A 19,243-nucleotide genomic window follows, 5' to 3' on the forward strand; every position below is an offset into this window, starting at 1 on the left:
AGCTGAGCACCGCAGCCCGGCCACCCACCCGGGACCCAAGCCCCGCTACCATGACCGCGGGCTCGTTGCCCTAGTGACGGCTTCCTCCCGCCCCCCGAGACCACCGAGCGGTGATTGGACAGGACGCTGAGGCGCTCACGGCGCATGCCCGGAGGCGCGGAAGGCACTCCGAAGGGCTCTGCGCAGGAGCCCCGGCCCCGGCCCAGTCGGCGGGTCCCCAGCATCCACTCCGACTGGCGAGGTCTTTCCGACCATCCCTGTAAATCTCCATGGTGCTTACCACTCTCTGCCACAATAAGTATTTTGTTCGCTAGTTCTCCTCAACAAGAATCTCCAGGAGTGGGGATCTTTGAGTTTGCGATAGAACATTGAGGATGCGCGACCTCGCACTACTGGCAGCGTGCCAAGCCTCGCCCAGGCTCCGGACCGCCGCGATCACTCTGTGACCTCCGGGCACAGAAACCTCGTCTGACCCAAAACCCGCAGCGGCTCTGTACGCGTGTAAGTGGGATGGCCACACAGCGCGCGAGGCGAATCTGCCCCCACTCAAAGATGGTGGCGCCGCCTCCTGCGTGAGCCCTAAAGAGAGCCTCCGGAAGTACCCGCGACGCGTCACGGGCCCGCATGAACGGAAATACCCGAGCCCATCCGACGGAGCCCGAACCCCAAATCCCATTGCTGAGCAACGTGAGCGCGCCGAGGCGGCACGGCGGCAGCTGCGCAGGCGCAGACCACAAGCCGGTGGTGAGGCGCCTAAGCGGGCAGGCGGCGGAAATAGCCGAAGCGGCGGGGCGCCCGAGGCCGTTGCCGATCTCCGCGGCGAGTCCACTGCTGCCCCTGGAGCAGATCCGCCTCGAGGACACGTCGGCCGACAGCGCAGTCACCGCCTCCTCCTCAAATCGTAAGCCACAGCACCTCGCGGAGGGAACGAGTGAGCGAACGACCCGACCGACAGAGCCCGGCGTCCGCAGCTGGGCCTAAAGAGACCTGAGCGGGCGAGAGGGAGGGAGCGGCCGGGCGAGAGGCGGGGCTGTGCGCGGCCCGAAAACAGCCGAGTCGTCCCGAGCACCGCCGAGCGCCGCCGAGCGCGTCCGAGGAACCGGGCCAGGCCGGAGCCGGACTACGGGAGCCGAGGCGGGCCGCGCGGTGGGCGCGGAGCGGCGAGGAGGGCCAGGCGGGCGGCGGCAGCGGCGGAGGAGGAGGCCGCGGCGGCGAGTCCGAGGAGCGGCAGCGGCGCGGGTGGCGGCGGGGGGCCGGGTGACCGGGGTCCCGGGCCCCGCGGCGGCGACGGCAGCGGCGGCGGCGGCAGGATGATCAAGCTGTTCTCGCTGAAGCAGCAGAAGAAGGAGGAGGAGTCGGCGGGCGGCACCAAGGGCAGCAGCAAGAAGGCGTCCGCGGCGCAGCTGCGAATCCAGAAGGGTAGGGGGGTGACGGGTCGGAGGTCAGGGCCTGGCGATAGGGGGTCGGGGGGTGTAATGGGTCTCCGCAGACCTGGGAATTCGGAGGCAGGGCAGGGTGGATTGGGGGGATGAGGGAATTAGGGTGGGCAGTGGGGTAATGCGGGCGTCGAGGGTCAGAGATGGGGGTTAGGATATCAGAAAGGCCAGGTGTCTGGAATTAGGAACCGGAAACCTGAGGCTGAGGGTTGCGGTCCAGATCAGGGACCTGCGAATCTGGAGGACAGACGGGAGCCTGGTTTGGAGGTGACAGGTGGAAGAGGAAAGGATGGTGGGGGCTCGGGATAAGAGATAGGAGTAGGAGAGGAGTTAGGGTATCATAGTGTCGTTCCCAGGAATCTCAGAGACGGGGGCGCTGGGGTAGGCACATCTTGGAGTAAAGCAGAAACCTGGGTGATAGGCAAGAGAAGATGAAATAGCGAGGTTCCAGGATTGGAATGAGGGGATAGTTTACCGTATCAGGGTGAGGGGCAATTACTTTGATTTTGGGTGGATAGGGATATGGAGAATGGAGGTCATGGATGAGAAACATGGTATTTGGAGTGATCAGATGCTAGGGGCCAGGGTTGGGTGTATTCGGGATCAGGAGCACCCCAGTTTTGGGAGTTGAAGATATGAGCTATGTATACAAAAGAGTCAGGGCTTGGTTTAGGTTGGGAGCCAGAAGACACAGCCACATTGGAAGATGCACATTTGGGATGTACTGTGAATCCAGAAGGGCCTGGGGTTTGGGGGCCAGACCCAGCAGGGAGAGGATTGTGGTATGGGACACAACCCTAGACTGGATTCTGGTGGAGAGGCTGTGGGGGCTCTCCTGGTACTTAACGTGATGGCCTTTCTTTCTGTCTACTTTCTCTGCTGTTCAAACCCAGACATAAACGAGCTGAACCTGCCGAAGACGTGTGATATCAGTTTCTCAGATCCAGACGATCTCCTCAACTTCAAGCTGGTCATCTGTCCCGATGAGGTGAGAGACTGCACAGGACAGGTAGACCTGGGATAACCCTACCATGAGGAGGGGCTCTGTTCTGTCCACCAGGCCCTGCTGGACATCTTTTTCTCTCTTCTCCCAGGGCTTCTACAAAAGTGGGAAATTTGTATTCAGTTTTAAGGTGAGTCCTGGGTGGACATGGGTAGCTCCCAGGGCTGAAGAGGGCGCACCTGAGGCTTTAGCCTCCTCTAAGGCACTTACCCACTTCCTCTCTTTTCCTGAGCCAGGTGGGCCAGGGTTACCCACATGACCCCCCCAAGGTGAAGTGCGAGACAATGGTCTATCACCCCAACATCGACCTCGAAGGCAATGTCTGCCTCAACATCCTCAGGTGACGATGCCACCTCTGCTGACTGCTTGTAACGCAGCCCTGCCTGCTTCCTGGCTCCTTGTGACCTCATGGGCTCTCAGTCCATCTACATCCCTTCTCTCCCACACAGTCCATGTACCTTTGTTGCCTCATTCTCATGACATGGTCTTGACTTTCTCTCTGGCCTGTTCTTTGTACACTCCCCCCAGCCTCTCACATACCCACTCTCCTGGGTCTTGGACCCTGACCCTTCAGGCCTCAGGAAGGACTGATGTAGCTGCTAGTTTGCCAGCTCCTGACCCCAGTGTTCTCTGTCCACAGAGAGGACTGGAAGCCAGTCCTTACGATTAACTCCATAATTTATGGCCTGCAGTATCTCTTCTTGGTGAGTAGAGACAGGTTTGGCCAGGAGCTGTGGGGTGGGGGTCAGCCCCTCTGTTTCTAGGGCCTACTGACCTCTACGTGTGCTGGCCACAGGAGCCCAACCCTGAGGATCCCCTGAATAAGGAGGCTGCTGAGGTCCTGCAGAACAACCGGCGGCTGTTTGAGCAGAACGTTCAGCGCTCCATGCGGGGTGGCTACATTGGTTCCACCTACTTTGAGCGCTGTCTGAAATAGGGTCAGCGCTTGCCCTGCCCTGCCAAGGCCACCAGTCTTGGCGTCCCCTGCAAATATTTATTGGGGTCCATGGGTGGGGGCCGGGGGCGGCAGTCAGTAGGGGGGTCCCCTGCCCTGGCCTTGTCTCCCCTCCCTGCCACCCGTCCCTCCCGTTATTTTTTTTTTAACCACCATGTGATTAAGGTCGGCACTGCCTCCCCCGACCCGCTCAGCGATGGGAAATGAATTGGCTTGTCTAGCCCCCCCCCCCGCGCTGGGTGCTATCCAGCCCCCCATTCTGGGCTCCTGGGCAGGTGGATGAGGGGCCTGGGTAGCCGGGGCTCGGCACCCCACCCCTCTGCCACTGGAGGTCCTACCAGGCTATTAAAGGGGAATGTTACAGCATGGCCTTCGCCTCTTCCTTCTATGGGGAACAACACGCGGCCCAGGGGGGCTAGTGGGAGAAGAGTGTTCACGGGTGATATTGGGGTGCCCCGGGCAGGCTGCCCTGTGCCTGGGGCAATCCTGGGTGCAGTGGGAAGACCAGGCCCCAAACCTGAAGCTGACATAAATTTGCAGCGTGCCAGGCAGCTTGGCGAGGAGTCTGTGCCGTCCCCTGCTCTGCTTTACGCTGTGGGTGGGCCTACCGGGAAGGCTTGGTACAACCAGTTCCGGCGGCCTGGGTTTTGGCCCTACGGGGCCTACCGAGGCGAAGGGAGGAACTGAGCCCTCGGGTGGGTAACGGGAAGGAGCTCAGCTTGACACGGTGTGGCATGCGGCGACCGAGACCAGGGACTGGCGCCGCTGGAGCCCTGCAACAGCCTGGGGCTGGCCGCAAGAGGCCGCGGTGCTGCTGCCCATGCGCCCCGCCGCGGTCGACTGAGGCGCCTGCGCACGCGCACTCCTGCCGCCTCCCAGCATTCCGGGCGCGGGTGGGGCTCGTGACGTCAGATCGTTTAATCCGGAAACGGCGGCGGCGGTAGAAGCGATAGAACCGAGGGGCCGTCGTTGGTGTGTGCTCCGGGAATCCGAGGGAAGGGTAGGGTGACCCGGAAGCGGAAGCCAGATCCTCGTCCTCACTCCGGTGAGTGGCTCCTGCTGGGCCAGGGTCCCGGGTGGGCGCAGGGGCGGCGGCGTTCTCCGCCCTCTTTTCGCGGGGAGTCCGGTGCCTTGCCACTCCTCGGGAACCCCCGGGGCCACCTTGTCTTTGGCCGCAAGAGACCCTGTCCTCGGCGTGCTGCCAGCACCCCCGGACCCTGCCTGTCTGCGGTGCACAGCGGCACACAGGGTTCCCTAACGCCACGACCATGTCTTTGGCCCCACGTTACCTCAGCATTAGGGCCACCCGTCCTCTTGCCACCCCACATCCTGTTCTCAACCTCAGCACCACACACACCCCTGCCCCAACCCAGATGTCCCAATTGCACCCACCCAAGTCCACCTTCAGCCTGAATCCGTCGGAGACACCAGGGACTCGCTCCCAGTCCTAAGAAAGAAGCTGAAACCCTGGTCTTGTGTGTGCTAATCCCCATGGGAGCACAGGGACAGAAGAGGAACGAGTTTCAGGCCTCAGTTTTTTCCCCCCTAAACGCCCTTGGATTGCTCTCATGGTCTTGGCCACGCCCTCCTGCCCACCCATTCACACCTCCTCTGTTCTCTAGCCCCCTCCCGTTTCTCAAGCCTCCCCTGACCCTTGCCTCTCACCCTCCCTCTGGGCCACGTGCCCTGCCTCTAAGCCTTTTGGAACTCCCCCAGGCCCACCAGCGGGCTCCCTCACCATGGACCTGTTGTTCGGGCGCCGGAAGACACCAGAAGAGCTGCTGCGGCAGAACCAGCGGGCCCTGAACCGTGCCATGCGGGAACTGGACCGCGAGCGACAGAAGCTAGAGACACAGGAGAAGAAAATTATCGCAGACATCAAGAAGATGGCCAAGCAGGGCCAGATGGTGAGCGTTTGCAACTGGGAACTGGGGCCAGGGAGAGAAGCCTTCGCATGATGGAGTACACCTGACACAGTGAAGATGGCAGTAAACAGGTGACATGCCAGCAGACAGGTAGTTCAAGGAAGGTAGAGGGGAGTGAGGGATGAGCAGGATTTCCTTAGTTTGCTGCTCTAAAAAGGTCTCCTCCAAAGAAGTGATGTCAGAGCCAAGGCTTGAATGATTAAGAGAGCCAGTCTGCAAAGATCCAGAAAAGGACACCATCTCAAGCAGACAAAAGCCTCAGTAAGATTGGGGTACAATAGGAGAGAGTTGACACGAGCCAGAGCTCTTGGAATAGAGCCTTGTAACTCGGTGGGAGCCGAGTCTTGGCCTTGATCAAGAGACGGTGAGAAAAGGGAGGGAGACCTGAAGTAGAGAGGAGGCATGAAGAGGGGAGCTGAAGATACCTGACATCTGCTTTGAAGGCAGAAGTATGGGGTCGGGGACATGAAGGGGAGTTAGAGCTATGATGGAGGACAAGATTTTAGCTTTAGCAGCTAACTGAGTAGAATAAGACAAAGAAGAGCAGATTTGGGGAGGAATTCAAAAGTTGAGTTTCAGATGAGTTTGAGATTCTGGATCAAGCCTGAGTGGAGGGAGAGTAAGATTCTAGATCAAGGATGGAAATTTAGGAATGTAGGCAAGGAAGGGAAAAGAACTAAGGAGTGACCCAGGGCCTTCCAACATTTAGACATCAGAGAGGCCAGAAATCCACAAAGGAACCTGGGGAATGGTGGCCCAAGAGACAGGACAGAAACCGGAAGAGGGTGAGCTGGGATGGGCGGGGGGGGGGGGGGGGGGGGGTTGGGGGGGGGGGGTTTAGTGTCAGGGTGATCAGTGACGACTGGGTTTTGTCCTACACAGGTCTTTGAGGACAGGAGTGATGGGGTGGGGGTACCACAAACACCAATTGATGGGAAATGTGGAGAAGCAAATAAAAAGCCCAGCCCTTTCCCTGCCTCTCTTGTCCAACCCACAGGATGCGGTGCGCATCATGGCTAAGGATTTGGTTCGCACGCGGCGCTACGTGCGCAAATTTGTCCTCATGCGGGCCAATATCCAGGCCGTGTCTCTCAAGATCCAGACACTCAAGTCCAACAACTCCATGGCGCAAGCCATGAAGGGCGTCACCAAGGCCATGGGCACCATGAACAGACAGGTCTGCCTCTCCCTTCCCCTCCCCACGCAGGATCACTGCAGGGTCCAGACTCACCCTCCCTCTCCCTCCCTCCCTCCAGCTGAAGCTGCCCCAGATCCAGAAGATCATGATGGAGTTTGAGCGGCAAGCAGAAATCATGGATATGAAGGAGGAGATGATGAACGACGCCATCGACGATGCCATGGGTGACGAGGAAGATGAGGAAGAGAGGTGTGTGGGTGGGGAGAGTGGGCACAGATGGCTGCCTATCAAGTGTGCAGCACACAAACCTGCTTTTCTGAGTTCCTCTTCTCTTCCCTAGTGATGCTGTGGTGTCCCAAGTACTGGACGAGCTGGGACTGAGCCTGACAGATGAACTGTCAAGTGAGTACCCCAAGTCCAAAGCCTGGCATCCCACCCAATGCCCAGCCCCTCACCCTAATGGGTCTCTGCCCTTGGCCCCTGCTCTCCCTGCAGACCTCCCTTCCACTGGGGGTTCACTCAGTGTGGCTGCTGGTGGGAAGAAGGCAGAGGCCGCAGCCTCAGCCCTGGCTGATGCTGATGCTGACCTGGAAGAACGGCTCAAGAACCTGCGGAGGGACTGACTGTCCTGCACTTGGGGCATCTGTTCCCCCTCTGTAATAAAGAGATTGGACACTAAGCCTAAGCCTCTCTGACAACTGGCCCAAGCATGTGTGGTCTGGCTGGGATACGGGCAAGGAGAGCTGGTCACCACAGGCTCATTTCCCATTTGTGGTGGAGGTTGGGGAGAGTGCCCCAGGATGCTCAGGGGCAGTGGGAACCTGCCTACTGGTGGTTCCCTATTGGACCATCCCTTCTGCTGCCTTGGCCTGGGCCCAGCCCACATGGAGACTGCCACAGGCTCCCAGACATGGCTGAGTCCAGGGAAGCACTGATGACACTTGGGACCAAATAGGCAGGCAGCATGAGGAATGAGGTTACCTAACTCAGAGCCTGAAGGATCAGCTTGTTAGTCACACGTGGAAGGTCAGGGATGAGGACTAAAGAGACAGTACCCCCCCACACACACACACACACACACACACAACCTGCCACCCACAAGGAAGCCTTGGGTCCAGCCCACCTGCTGGGCACCCATTCATCCTTCTCCACCCCACAAGCCACCCAAGGCTTGGAGATCTCAGCAGGAAAAGCTCAGGGCCAGCAAGGAGTGTCTCAATAGGAACCCCACCTGCTTGAGACTGGAAAGAAATGGGGCTGCAGGCAGTGAGGCCAGGCCCTGCCACCCCCACTTCACAGTCCCCCACCACTCAAGGACCGAGAAACTGGTGAAGTTTTTATTAAATCCACAGAAGTAAAAACCATATTGTGAGGGCTAGGGTACAGGGCCACCAAGGAGAAGGAGCCAGGCCACCAGGAAGGGGAGACAGGACAAAGAACAAAGCCAGGCCAAGCTGGCCACGGGGGACCCAGCCTCAGAGGCCATCGCTGGAGCCACCAGGCAGCTCTGGGGCCCCCAGGCCCGCTCCCGGCAGGCTCAGAGGCGGAGGCTCCACCAGAACTGCTGAAAACTTGGTATCGCCAAAGGCCTCGTTCATGCGTGTCTCGAAGAAGCGTTGCAGACCGATGATGGACTGCACGTCCGCCTTGTCCTGGAGCCAAGGTAGGAGCGTGGGGAGCTCTCCCGGCCTGACCCCCTCACTCTGCCCACCCTGCACCCCTGCGCCCCTACGCCAAGCTCACCTCTGTCAGCTTGTTGAACTGCTTGAACATGCGGCCCACGTCCTGAGCAAACTCCTGGGGGGAGCTGTAGGGGGGGGACAACTTCTCCTGGAGGCGGGCACGGATCAGCGTTAAGTCCAGGGTACCACCAGGCTGGTCCTGGAGGCAGGGGAGCCACACAAGTGAGTGGACGCAGGGCAGGCACCTGGTCTCCCCTTTACCTCCCAGTCCCAGAGCTCACCAGGGAGAAAGTGGAGTCAGTGGCCAGCTGGTGCAGGGGGCGGCACGGCTCATGGCAGAACAATGCCAGCAGGACACGCTCACACTTCTGTGGACGGCACAGGGCTGGATGTCAGACCCCCACCCCTCCCAGACACCCCCAGAGCTGGTACTGCCACCCTGGTCCTCACCCGCTGGTTGGCTGGTGAGAGCTTGGCCACCACGCCAGCACTATCAGCCCCATCTAGGCTGAGGCTGCCGTCTTCCTCCTTCAGGTCCGGGAGCACATGGCAGAGCGAGCAGCTCCACTCCTCCCTGGGGTAGGTGGGAAAGAGTAAAGGGACTGGTCAGGACTGCAACACAGCCCACCCAGACCTGCCCTGCCCAGCCCAGCCCCACTCAGCCCGCACCCTGGCACGTCCTGCAGGGCTGGCAGGTGGCAGTCCAGGTGGAAGCAGAACTCGCACTGGTTGCACATGACCAGGTCACCTGGCTTCTGACAGACACGGCAGATGGTGGCGCTATCGTCCAGAGTGCCTGGGCCGCCAGCTGGGGCTGAGGTGCCCTCAGGAGCCACCACCTCCAGACCTGAGCTAGTGCTGCCGCTGGGCGAAGCCAGGCGGGGGCCCTCAGCGCCAGGACCCTCTGTCAGGGCCATCAGCACAGGCTTGGTCTCAGGGCCCTCAGTGGCAGCAGGGGGGGCTCCAATAGCAGCCTCCGTTTCTTCCTCCTGCAAAGTAACGAAGGGCATTTGGCAGAGTCCAAGGTGGGTGGTAGGTATCACCCAGGAGCCAAGGCCCTTGAGGCTCACCTTGACAATGGCCATGCCAGGGAGGGGCGGGGCCCCAGGGGCCCCAGGGGGTGCCGTCCCAGGTGGGCCAGCTGCAGCTGCGGCAGCACCACGCTCAATGACAATCAGGTTGTAGTCCTCGGTGGTGCTGCCTGGGAACACCTTGAAGACAGGCGGCTGGCTGTCGGCCGTCAAGTCCAGGTCCAGGCGCTCAAGGCTCACGCGGGGCACCTTACGCATAAGGCCGCTCACCTCGCCCTCACCCGAGCGAGACCTGCAAGACACGGCTTGCTGTGAAGCCCAGCCTAGGCCCAGTCCCATCGGCCTCCCCGGGGGGGGGTCTCCACTCACCGCTTCACGCCCGACACATGGGGCTCTGCGCTGGAGTAGGGGTCGTCTGGGTGGAGAGGGAGGAGAGAAAGAGCGAGGTTGGGGTGGACAAAGCATGCCAGTCCCCACACCCCAACCCAGCCGGCATATCCACTCACCTGATCCGAAACCGTAACCTTCCTGTACCTCCATGGCCTATGGGCAGAGCAGAGTGGGAAGACTCAGGCTGGGGGCCTGTGGGGCCTGGTGCCCTCTCCCTTCCCCCACCCTCCACCCACTTACCTGGCTGCTACTAGAACCCTGTTTGCTCAGGGGTCCTGGGGCCCGTGGTGGGGCCATAGGCGCAGGGCCAGTCGAGTTGGTGCCAGGACGCTCTGCCACAATCTTGCCTGCAGGAGGAAGTGGCAGCATGAGAAGGCACAGCGTCCCAGAGCACAGCAATGGGGGGGGCAGGGTAATGGGGGGACAGGGCCAGGACCCACCGAAGGCCTCGGCACTCTTGGTCCAGGCGTTGAGGTCCCACTGGAACTTCATCTCACCATGTGGCTCCACGGGGTCCACAATCATCTTGAGGGCGCGGTGCAGCTGGAAGTAGATCTGTGGGCAGGGAGCAGTGTGAGCAGCAGCGTGGTATCTGCCCACCCTGAGCCCACCGAGACTCCCGGCCCACCCGACCCCGCACCAGCTTCTTAGAGAGCAACAGGGCAGTGTTATTGTCACTCTCCAGGGCCCACGAGGCGAAGCGCAGAATGTGTTCCTGGTGTTTCTGGATCTTGGTCATGGTCCAGTGCTGCCGCTCCAGGCGCTCCTGCTGACCCTCAGTCACCTTCTGTGGGGTGGGGGCAGTGGGCAAGGGGTGGGGTCAGCAGGGGAGAGATGGCCCAGGACCCTTCCAGCCCAGAGAGAGAGACAAGACCTGGGCATCGTTAACCAGCACACGGCCCCGCTTGTTCAGCTCCTTCATGATCTGCAGGATGGCCATCTTGACATCCACCTGCACGCGCTTCTGCACGTCAGACACCTGGCGGATCCTGCAGTAGGCAGGTCAGGGCGGGTCAGCCCCAGTGGGCACAAGGCCAGATTCCCCCCACAGCCCCAGCATCCCCACTTACGAGCTGCGAACCTCCTTGGTGCTCTTCTGCAGTGTTGCATGCTTGTCCCCAAGGCGCTTTACCAGTGAGGCCAAGAGTTTGCGCTGGTTCCTCACTGCATCCTCCAGAAACTGATACCTGTAGGGCAAGGGGGAACATGGTGCTAGACACACAACACGGGATAGGCAGCCCACACCACCCTACCCAGGCCAGCCACGGGACTCACTGGTGGTCCTTGTGGGCATTGAGCTGGCAGTCCCGGCAGGTGAGGGTGTCACAGCTCTCACAGAACAGCACGAGTGGCTCGTGCTTGTGCACGTTGCAATAGACAGTGCGCTCGCCATCTCGCGACTTGGCTGGCCCTGCAGGGCGGGCACCATGAGATGGGCCCTCACCTCTGGCCACCCGCACCTCAAGCACCCCACAGAATGCTGCTGGGAGTGCAGGGAGTACCAGCCTGCAACCCCAGCACCCTATGCCCGAGCCTGGCCAGACAGATGTCCTGGCTCTTCCCACTTCTGAGAACACTGACAGTAAGGGTGCTCTCCACTGCTTTCTGCCCAGCTGTGTACTTCGAAACAGCTCCTACCCTCAGGCCTCCTGACAACACCCCCCTCTGAGCTTTCTCCTCCATCCGTGGCACCATCTGCCCAGCAGAGTGTGTTCACCCACTACAGCATCAACACCTATACGGAACAGACCCAAAAACACCCTGCCTATGTTCTGCTATGCACAAGAGCTGTCTGCTGACCTCCCCTTTACAGCTGAGCAAAACAAAGCCACACACCACTTACAACCTGAAAGTCTACAGGGGACCTTTCTTGGCTCCACTCATCTGAGGAGAGAACATGTTAGACCAGCACACTCTGGGACCAAAATAAATCACCTACCCTACTAGAAAGCTGCCCCGGCACATCGACCCTCCTCTGTCCATCTGCAACATCCGATTCTGTGACAGCTCACCTAGCCCAAGGCAGGTGTCACTTGAACAGAAATCAGCAGGCCTCAGTGTCCCAGCTGCTGCCTTCTCCAAGGCATCTACATCTGCCCTAAACCTAAGACCCAATGTGAACTCCTGTTCCTCCCTCTCGGCTACTCAGGCCCACTCCGGGCTGCACGGTAGCTCTGACAGGCCAACTCGTGGGCCAGACACCAAGTCAGGCTCAGGAGCTCCTGAGCCCCTTTCCACCCTAGAGCCACCCAGAAACTGGAAACAGCACCCGTGACTGTAGGCAGAAAACTGCCATCCCACAGCTAGGACATTTTGGGGGCTTCCTGTCACTGACAAACCCTGGGTCAAGAGACCCATGTCCCTAGGCCTCAATTTCCCCAGTGTTTCCTCAAGCCAGCGTACCAGAGAACCCCTAGTCCAGGCAGCCCCTCACATCCTTTGCAAAGGACACTGGCTTTCCCCACCTGTACCTGCCTCCCCTGCCTGGACCCTTCACAACATTCTCTCGCAAGGCTCTCCAATGCTATCTGCTCCCTGTGCACCGAGGCCCCTGTCCGAACCCCCAGAACCCCAACCCTCCTCCTTTCAAGGAGGTTTGCCATTAGGGACTGCTGGCAGTTCATCCTGAGGCACCCCATGTACCGGTGGAGCGCACGGTGTGGTCCTTGGTGTACTTCACCCGCTGGTGCGCCTCCACGCATGTCTCGCACAGCGGCTCAGAGCACTCCACACAGTAGCTGGTGGCCGGCGCGTTGTCCTCACAGCTGGTGCAGCACTGTCGTGCAAAGGTGGGGTCATGGGGGCGGGGCCGCAGATGGCTCCACATCTACATCCCAACAACCCCCACCTGAGAAGGGGCATCCCTTTACCAGGCCAGGTGGCCCGCCGGGAAGCGGTGGGCACCCTCACTGCTGATTCGGGCCGCAAGCCACCCCAGGCCCCTCCGCAAGGCAGGGGGGCAGCACGCACCTGGTTTGCGTCCTGGGAGTCGGTGGCGGCCTTGCTGCCATTATCGCGCATGAAGTAGTTCTCCACAATGTCTTTGGAGAAACACTGCTGCTTGCACACGGGGCAGTCCACCACTGCGAGGCCAGAGAAGAGCAGGAGAGGGTAAGCGCCGGCGGCCGCGGGGCGCTTCGGCCCGGGCCGTCCCCCGCCCCGCCCCCGCACTCACCCGCGCCGTCCCCCGCCGCGCCGCTGTCCCCGGAGCTGTTGGCCGCGGCGGGCGCGGCGGGCCCGAGGCAGGCGTTGCAGGCTGAGTGCAGGCAGGGAAGCAGGCGCGGCTCTCGCTCGGGCCGCAGGCGCTCCCGGCACACACCGCAGTGCTCCAGCAGCTCCAGCGCCTCCCCGCCGCCCGCCGCTGGCGACGACGCCGACGCCGAGGCCGCCGCCGAGGAGGCGGAGGCCGACGCGCGCTTCTCGCCGCCCGCAGAACCCTCGCCCGGGCCCGGGCTGGCCGAGGCCGCCGTGGCCGCTGAGGCCGAGGCCGAGGCCGCCGCCGCCGAGGCCGCCATTCACACGCCGCCGGGGGCGCCCAGGGGGGAGGAGGGGCGCAGGGCCCGCCGCGCAGGCGCAGACGCGATCGCCGCCAACGGCCGCGCCGCCTGGGCCGCCGCAGCCGCCGCGAGGCCGAGCGCCGCCCGGGCCGCCGCCAGCCGCGCGCGGGGCGCCGCCGAGGTCTGGCCGGCCGTCGCCTGCTGCCGCCCGCCGAGCCGCCTCCCAGACGACGCCGCCGCCGCCGCCGCCGCCGCCGTCGAGCTCCCGCCCTGCGCCACGCGAACAACCGCTCGCCCGCGCGCCCGCTCGCAGAAAGAGCCGCGGCCGGGGGGCGGGACAGAAATAACTGGCGCCGACGCCGTTGCGCATGCGCGCTGGTCGTCGCGCGGTCCGGGGGCGGGACTTGAGCCGACCGCGAACCTGTCAGTACGCACGCGCAAGCGCTGGTCCCTCCCACCACCGCCCCGCGGCGCGGCTCGCGCGGTGGGGGCGGGGCCACGGGACGTCCGTCCCGCCGCTCGGGCGGGCGCTCCCCCAGGCCCCAGCCCCACCTGTAGGCCGCGCGGAGGCCGGCGTCTGTACTGCGCACGTGCGAAACCTCTCCAGCCGTGGCGTCACCAATGGCTCCGTGGGGCGGGGCCGAGGGGAGGGGTCGAGGCGAGGGGCGGGGCCAGAGGTGAAGGGTCCCCATCCCTGCGGAAAGGGTGGGTGGAGGCGGGGACCTCGGTCGTTTAAACCTTTTTAATTGTTAAATGTGAGAAATACAGGAAATTGCCCCAAACCCTAGGGGTAACAAAGCAGTCAAACCGTGAAATCCCACCCGACCCCCCCCAAGCGTCCCCTCCCCGTCACCCAGCCAGCCTCCGTCCTGACTTTGATGCTTTGCCATCATCTGCCAGGTGGGCGTCTCGAGCCTCAACAGTGGGCCGGGGGTCCTGTCCGAGGAGGGGGCGGAGGGGTCCTGTTTGAGGAGGGGCAGGGGTCACTCGGCGTGGAGGAAGCTTGCGGGAGGGACCGCCACGGGGCGGGGGGGGTCTCGGCCGCTCTGCAGTGACCGCGGCGCGCACAGGGCCCGGCCTGCCTCAGTGTCCCCGGTGGTGGCGCGGCCTCGAGTCGCGGACACCGCGGCAGACGGGGAGGAGGCTTCCGGGAGGATGGGGGCCGCGGCGGGGGCTGGTCCGCTCCCCGGGGCGCCTGGACTGGGCGTGGCCTCCCCGGCGGGGCTGGGGGAGGGTCGCACGGCTTGGTTCCCGCCCCTGCCTTTGTTCGAGCCCCGGCGCGCGGCCCCTAAACTCCGAGCCCCGCCCCGCCGGGTGGTCGCGGCAACGGCGCCCTGACGCCCCCCGCGGTGGGGTTTCCCCGCTGACCTCGCCCGGCTGAGCCGGGGGCCACCCCACACCCGCAGCTCCTTCCCCGTTAAGGTTCCTGACCGCGGGCCCACCCTTCTCTAGTAGTTGGGGACGAAGATTGGTGGCCGGCCGCGCTGGGCGCAAGCTGTGGGTCCCCTGCCAAAAGTAACATATGTTCTCCGCCGCGTGCTGGGCCCCCGAATCCCAGGAGCTGGGGCAGCCCCGTGTTGGGCCCTGCGGCAAACGCCTGGTCGCGGAGGCAGAAGAACCAGGCTGCTCCAAATAAGTAGGTGATGGTCAAGAGCACAGAGGAGGGCCCCCTAAGGGCAGGACACCCCCACACCCTGAGGGCAGGAGCCCCAAGTGCAAAGGCCCTGAGGCAGGCCGGGCAGCTGGAGGACCTGGGCAGGTGGTGGCTAGGCCCCTGCCACCCTAGGGTCACCTGTGCTCCATTCCAGCCCCTACCCACTCCCTCACTAGATCCTGAGGAGCCCTGGGAGGCGAGGACCTACCAGACGGCCAGAGCTTCCAGACAGGCGAGATGAGCAGAGGTCCATCTGGCCTCCTACTCTCGCATCCCCCACACCCCTGACCTCCCCTTCGCTGCCTCCTGCCCTCCAGACACTACACCCCTTTGCAGACTGGAGGGGGTGAATTGAGGTGCTGAGATGGCTCCGCGTTCTCCCACCCACTGGCCTCTCTCACCCACTGGCCGTTCCTCCCTGACTCCCCACTCCAGCTCAGACTTCTGTCCAGGATTAAGGCTCAGAGCTGTTCAGAGCTGTTGTTTTGTTTTGATAAAAGCCTTATTGAGCTATAATTCATATAATTTTGCCCATGTAAAGGGTACAATTCAGTGGTTTTTAGTGTATTCAGAGTTGTGCAACCATCACTAATTCCAGAACTTGTCCAGTACCCCGAAAACAAACTCCTACGCACTGGCACTCACTCCCATTCTCCCCAACCAATGGCACCACTACTCTACTTCCTGCTTCAATGGGCTAGCTGCTCTTGCAGTGACCCTTTGGGTTTGTGTTCCTTTTTCTCCTTCCTTCATGCTTCCCAGCGCCCTGCTGTCCACGTGTCCTCACGCCAACCCCTTCCCACCAGCCAGCAGCCGGGGCCTCCGCTGGTACCCTGAGCCTCAGGCTGCACGTAGGCACGTCCGTGGGTTTATTACCTGGTGGGGAACTGCAGGGACGGGAGGTCACACCCTGTCCTGGATCTCAGTAGTTGTCACAGCTGCACAGCATTGCAAATGTACTTCACGTCCCTGAGGTGTGTGGACTACAGTGGGAAAGCGGAGCTTGTGTTCTGTGCTCTGCTGCACATGCACATGCAGGGTGAGTCTCCAGCCAGAGTCCTGGGCTCCAGCCCTGTGACCTCTAACTTCGCCTTGCTCCAGCCCCAAGGCCTAGCCTGCTGTGCCCACTTCGGAGCCTGTGACCTGCTGCCCCCTCCACGCAGACCACTCGCCACTCTGTTGGGCCAACTCCTAATGCGGTCCCTGAGCTCTGCGCAGTCTCGGTGGGTGCTATGTACCTGGGGGCCTGGGCCTGTGGGCGCCCAACGCCCGGCCCGCAGGTGTGGAGCCTGCAATGCGGCCAGGCTCTATCACTTTGTTTTTTCAATTTACTTTTCAGTGGGTGTGTGTATGCACACACACAGACACACATCCCATAAAGTTTGACCTTTTAACCATTTTTAAGCAGACAACTCGGTGGCATTACTGACACCCATAGTGTCCTGCAGCCATCCATCCCCAAAACTTTCCCAGCACCCCAAACACAAGCTTGGTGCTTCCTAGGACTGAGCTCCCGGCTCCTCCTCCCCTCAGCCCCTGGTACCCCATCCATTTCTCTCTGTGTGAACGTGTGGACTCAAGATTTTTCACATAAGTGGGGTCATATGCTGCTGTCCTTCTATAGCGCAGCACTTCATCCCCTTTTATGGACAGATAATATCCCATTGTATGAGCGTGCCACGTTTTGTTTGTAGGTTCCAACACTTTTATTTTTACTTTTTTTACTGAGGTAAAATTCACATAACATGAAACTTACCTTTTTAACCATTTGCAGCGTACCATCCAGTGGCATCTGGTACATTCACAGTGTCATGCAGCTGTCACTGCCGTGTGCTCCCACAGCATCCTCATCACCCCAGCAGGAAGCCCAGCACCCGTCACTCCCACTCCCATCGCCTCCCGGCCTGGAAGCCAGCAGGACTCGATGAGCTCTCAGTGGGGTTATCGACACAGAGGAGGGCGGGCACACCCTGCGCAGCCCTGGAGCCCCCCTGGAGCACCACAGATGCACTCTGCCTGCTTGATGCACAGACTTGCTCCTCCAGTACAGCCAGGGCTTCCTGCGTTTGGGGCCGCCCTGAATGTGCTGTCGCAAACACAGCTGCTGGATGGACACTGCCTGCCCTTGGCGGTTCCAAGCTGGGCTTTTCTCTAAGTGTGATGAGTAGACAACAGAAGGTCTTAGCAGACACAGCATGAGAATTCCCATTTCAAAGCCTCCTGGTGGAACATGGTTAGGAAGAGCAGGTATTAGTTTAACAAAGCTGCTGTAATGAATTGCACAGGCCACGCAGCTTAAAGCAACAGAAATGTATTCTCTTATAGCTCCACAGGCCAGAAGTCCTAAATAAGGTTCATTATGTAGAAATCAAGGTTTCATCAGGACTGAACTGCAGGGCATGTGGGAGGCTCTTGAGGAGAATCGGTTCCTGCCTCTTTTAGTGCCAATGGTGGCTGGCACCCCTTGGCTTTTGGCCCCGTCGCTGCAGTCTCCAAGGCCAGCCTCCTTGGAGCTCCCTGTGCCCTGAGGTCCTCCCTTAGGGATACACATGATGGCATCAGAGCCACCTGGTAATCCAGGGTGAGTCCTGTCACAAGATCCTCCTCAGGTAACACTTTAGGTTCTAGGGATTAGGACAGGGATATTTTCCAAGTCCAGTATTCAGCCGACCGACCGAACTTCCCATTTCAAAGGCAGAACAGCTGACCCTGAGAGGGGTGAAGGATGGCCTGGAGCGCCCCAGGCTGGATTCAGAAGTACCTGCACCTCTCCCACCTGCTGCGTTCCGGGGCGGGGCGGGGAGAGGTGAGGACAGAGACCACCGTCTGAGGTTACAGAGAGGGAAGAGGAGGGAAGGTCCTCAGGGTCCAGACTCAGGTTTCTCTCCTTGCTGAGAGCACCAGGAGCCCTGGGAGAAACGGCTGATTCCAGGGCCAGAGCAGTAGCAAGCCCAGGTGAGCCTGGAATACCTTCTTATGTCATGAAGTAAGGAAGTGCCCAAAGAATCGTGGGGATATGTTAGAAGGACCCAGAAACCAAACCTGGCATGACAATAATCAGAAAGGACAATGATTGTCATTGACTTGACACATAGGCATCCGTGAAGGGTTCCCCAAAAAAGAGAAAGCCAGAAAAATAAGCCCATCTGTCACCACTGCGCACAGCTTTTAAGCCAAACTCTCACCCTGAGCACTTAGCATCGGCCCGTCCTCCTGAGAAATGTTGTATTTTCGGGCAGCACATGGCCCGAGTTCTTTCCTGAAGAAGTGTGCCCGCCTGTGCTTGAGCTTAGAATGGAGAAGACAGCATTCCCCGACTCTGTGAACTTTCTGCCAGGGAGGGATAATGCACTGATCCTCACACCATGAGCTGCCAGGAGGGCTCACTGCCGGCCGGCGGCCCAGATGTGAATGGGCAGTAGGCGGTCCACTTTAGAATCCACGACCCTGATCCCACACGGGTGCAAAGGGCCCACCCAACCGCAGTGTCCTTGGATCTCACTTCCCATCTGCAGTGCTTCAGGGGACACGGCACCACACGAAGCCACTAAGCACTAGACAAAGGGGACGCTCTGTCAGAAACCAGGGTCCCTGGTCCTCGGCCAGAGGCCACCAACGGCACTGTAAACCTCTCCAGCCAGAAACTGGAGTAGTGGGGCTGGGCTGGGGCAGAGACAGACATAGGTGGGCCCAGGGAAGGTTTTAAGATGGAGGGAAATATTCTAAAACTGGATTGTGGTGTTGGCTGCACAATGATATATTTTAGTTAACTAAAAACCATCTAAGGGTACACCTGCACTGAATAAATTTTATGGCATGGAATTATACCTCAATAAACCTTTTAAGGAGATGGGACAGTCTGTCACCAGATGCATGGATAAACAAATGTGGGTAAACGCTGTGGAGTATTATTCAGTCATGAAAAGGAATGAAGTTCTGACATGCCACAAGGCGATGAAACTTGAAAGCATTATGCTCAGTGAAAGAAGCTGGACACAAAAGGCCATGCACTGTATCATTCCACTCATGTAAACCACCCAGACTAGGCAAGTCCGTGGAGACAGTAAATTCATGAATGGCAGGGCAGGGAGTAGGGAGTGGCTGCTGTCGAGAACACGTCTCGGTTTTGCGGGATGAAAATGTTTTGGAACTAGATTCAGTTGGTAGCTACACAACACTGCGAATGGACGAAGTGCCACTGAAGTGGCCACTGTAAAAGGGTAATATTATGTTATGTGAATTTCACCTCGGTGAAAAGACGGGGGTTGTGGAAGGACATGCAAGAGGCCAAGTGATCGAGGCACGAGACCGGCTGCCAGGCCCCTTGGGAGGTAGGTGGTGACTCAGGGATGTGGATGCGACACATTAAGAAGTGAGGAAGCTTTCAGATGTTACTTGGGCTGCTAGGACACCCATCTTTGTTTTTAAAAGAGGCATCTTGAGATTAAAAGATAAAAATTCATCAACGCCTTGTTATGTTCTGTTCTCCTTTGCATTTGTGCATGGGAAATCGAACTTTTGTCTTTCAAAGG

General features: G+C 60.3%; 3 protein-coding genes and 1 long non-coding RNA gene across 4 annotated transcripts; 3 read left to right on the plus strand and 1 right to left on the minus strand.

Moving 5' to 3' along the window:
- The first annotated feature begins 1,249 nt into the window (after nt 1-1,249).
- Nucleotides 1,250-3,762, plus strand: UBE2M (ubiquitin conjugating enzyme E2 M). Its single transcript, XM_077130544.1, has 6 exons — nt 1,250-1,419; nt 2,330-2,424; nt 2,531-2,569; nt 2,676-2,779; nt 3,080-3,143; nt 3,236-3,762. The coding sequence occupies exons 1-6, from the start codon at nt 1,311-1,313 to the stop codon at nt 3,374-3,376; spliced, it is 552 nt and encodes a 183-aa protein (XP_076986659.1). The 5' UTR covers nt 1,250-1,310; the 3' UTR covers nt 3,377-3,762.
- A 535-nt stretch (nt 3,763-4,297) lies between these two features.
- On the plus strand, nt 4,298-7,136 carry CHMP2A (charged multivesicular body protein 2A). The gene is made up of 6 exons (XM_077130541.1): nt 4,298-4,439; nt 5,111-5,301; nt 6,317-6,496; nt 6,576-6,706; nt 6,798-6,859; nt 6,953-7,136. The coding sequence occupies exons 2-6, from the start codon at nt 5,134-5,136 to the stop codon at nt 7,078-7,080; spliced, it is 669 nt and encodes a 222-aa protein (XP_076986656.1). The 5' UTR covers nt 4,298-4,439; nt 5,111-5,133; the 3' UTR covers nt 7,081-7,136.
- A 644-nt stretch (nt 7,137-7,780) lies between these two features.
- On the minus strand, nt 7,781-13,090 carry TRIM28 (tripartite motif containing 28). Its single transcript, XM_077130500.1, has 17 exons — nt 12,736-13,090; nt 12,531-12,643; nt 12,204-12,336; nt 10,836-10,971; nt 10,631-10,747; nt 10,435-10,549; nt 10,201-10,347; nt 10,001-10,115; nt 9,801-9,907; nt 9,677-9,713; nt 9,540-9,585; nt 9,210-9,462; nt 8,809-9,128; nt 8,590-8,713; nt 8,421-8,507; nt 8,201-8,338; nt 7,781-8,109 (listed from the first exon to the last, which is right to left on the minus strand). Exons 1-17 carry the CDS (start codon nt 13,073-13,075, stop codon nt 7,933-7,935), a joined length of 2,505 nt encoding a protein of 834 aa, XP_076986615.1. The 5' UTR covers nt 13,076-13,090; the 3' UTR covers nt 7,781-7,932.
- Nucleotides 13,091-14,372: 1,282 nt separating this feature from the next.
- LOC143658520 (uncharacterized) lies at nt 14,373-19,173 on the plus strand. The gene is made up of 2 exons (XR_013163239.1): nt 14,373-14,693; nt 16,486-19,173. It is a non-coding gene; the product is annotated as an uncharacterized LOC143658520 (long non-coding RNA).
- Nucleotides 19,174-19,243: the final 70 nt, after the last annotated feature.

The sequence above is a fragment of the Tamandua tetradactyla genome, chromosome 16, assembly GCF_023851605.1.
Source record: "Tamandua tetradactyla isolate mTamTet1 chromosome 16, mTamTet1.pri, whole genome shotgun sequence".
Classification (NCBI taxonomy): Eukaryota; Metazoa; Chordata; class Mammalia; order Pilosa; family Myrmecophagidae; genus Tamandua; species Tamandua tetradactyla.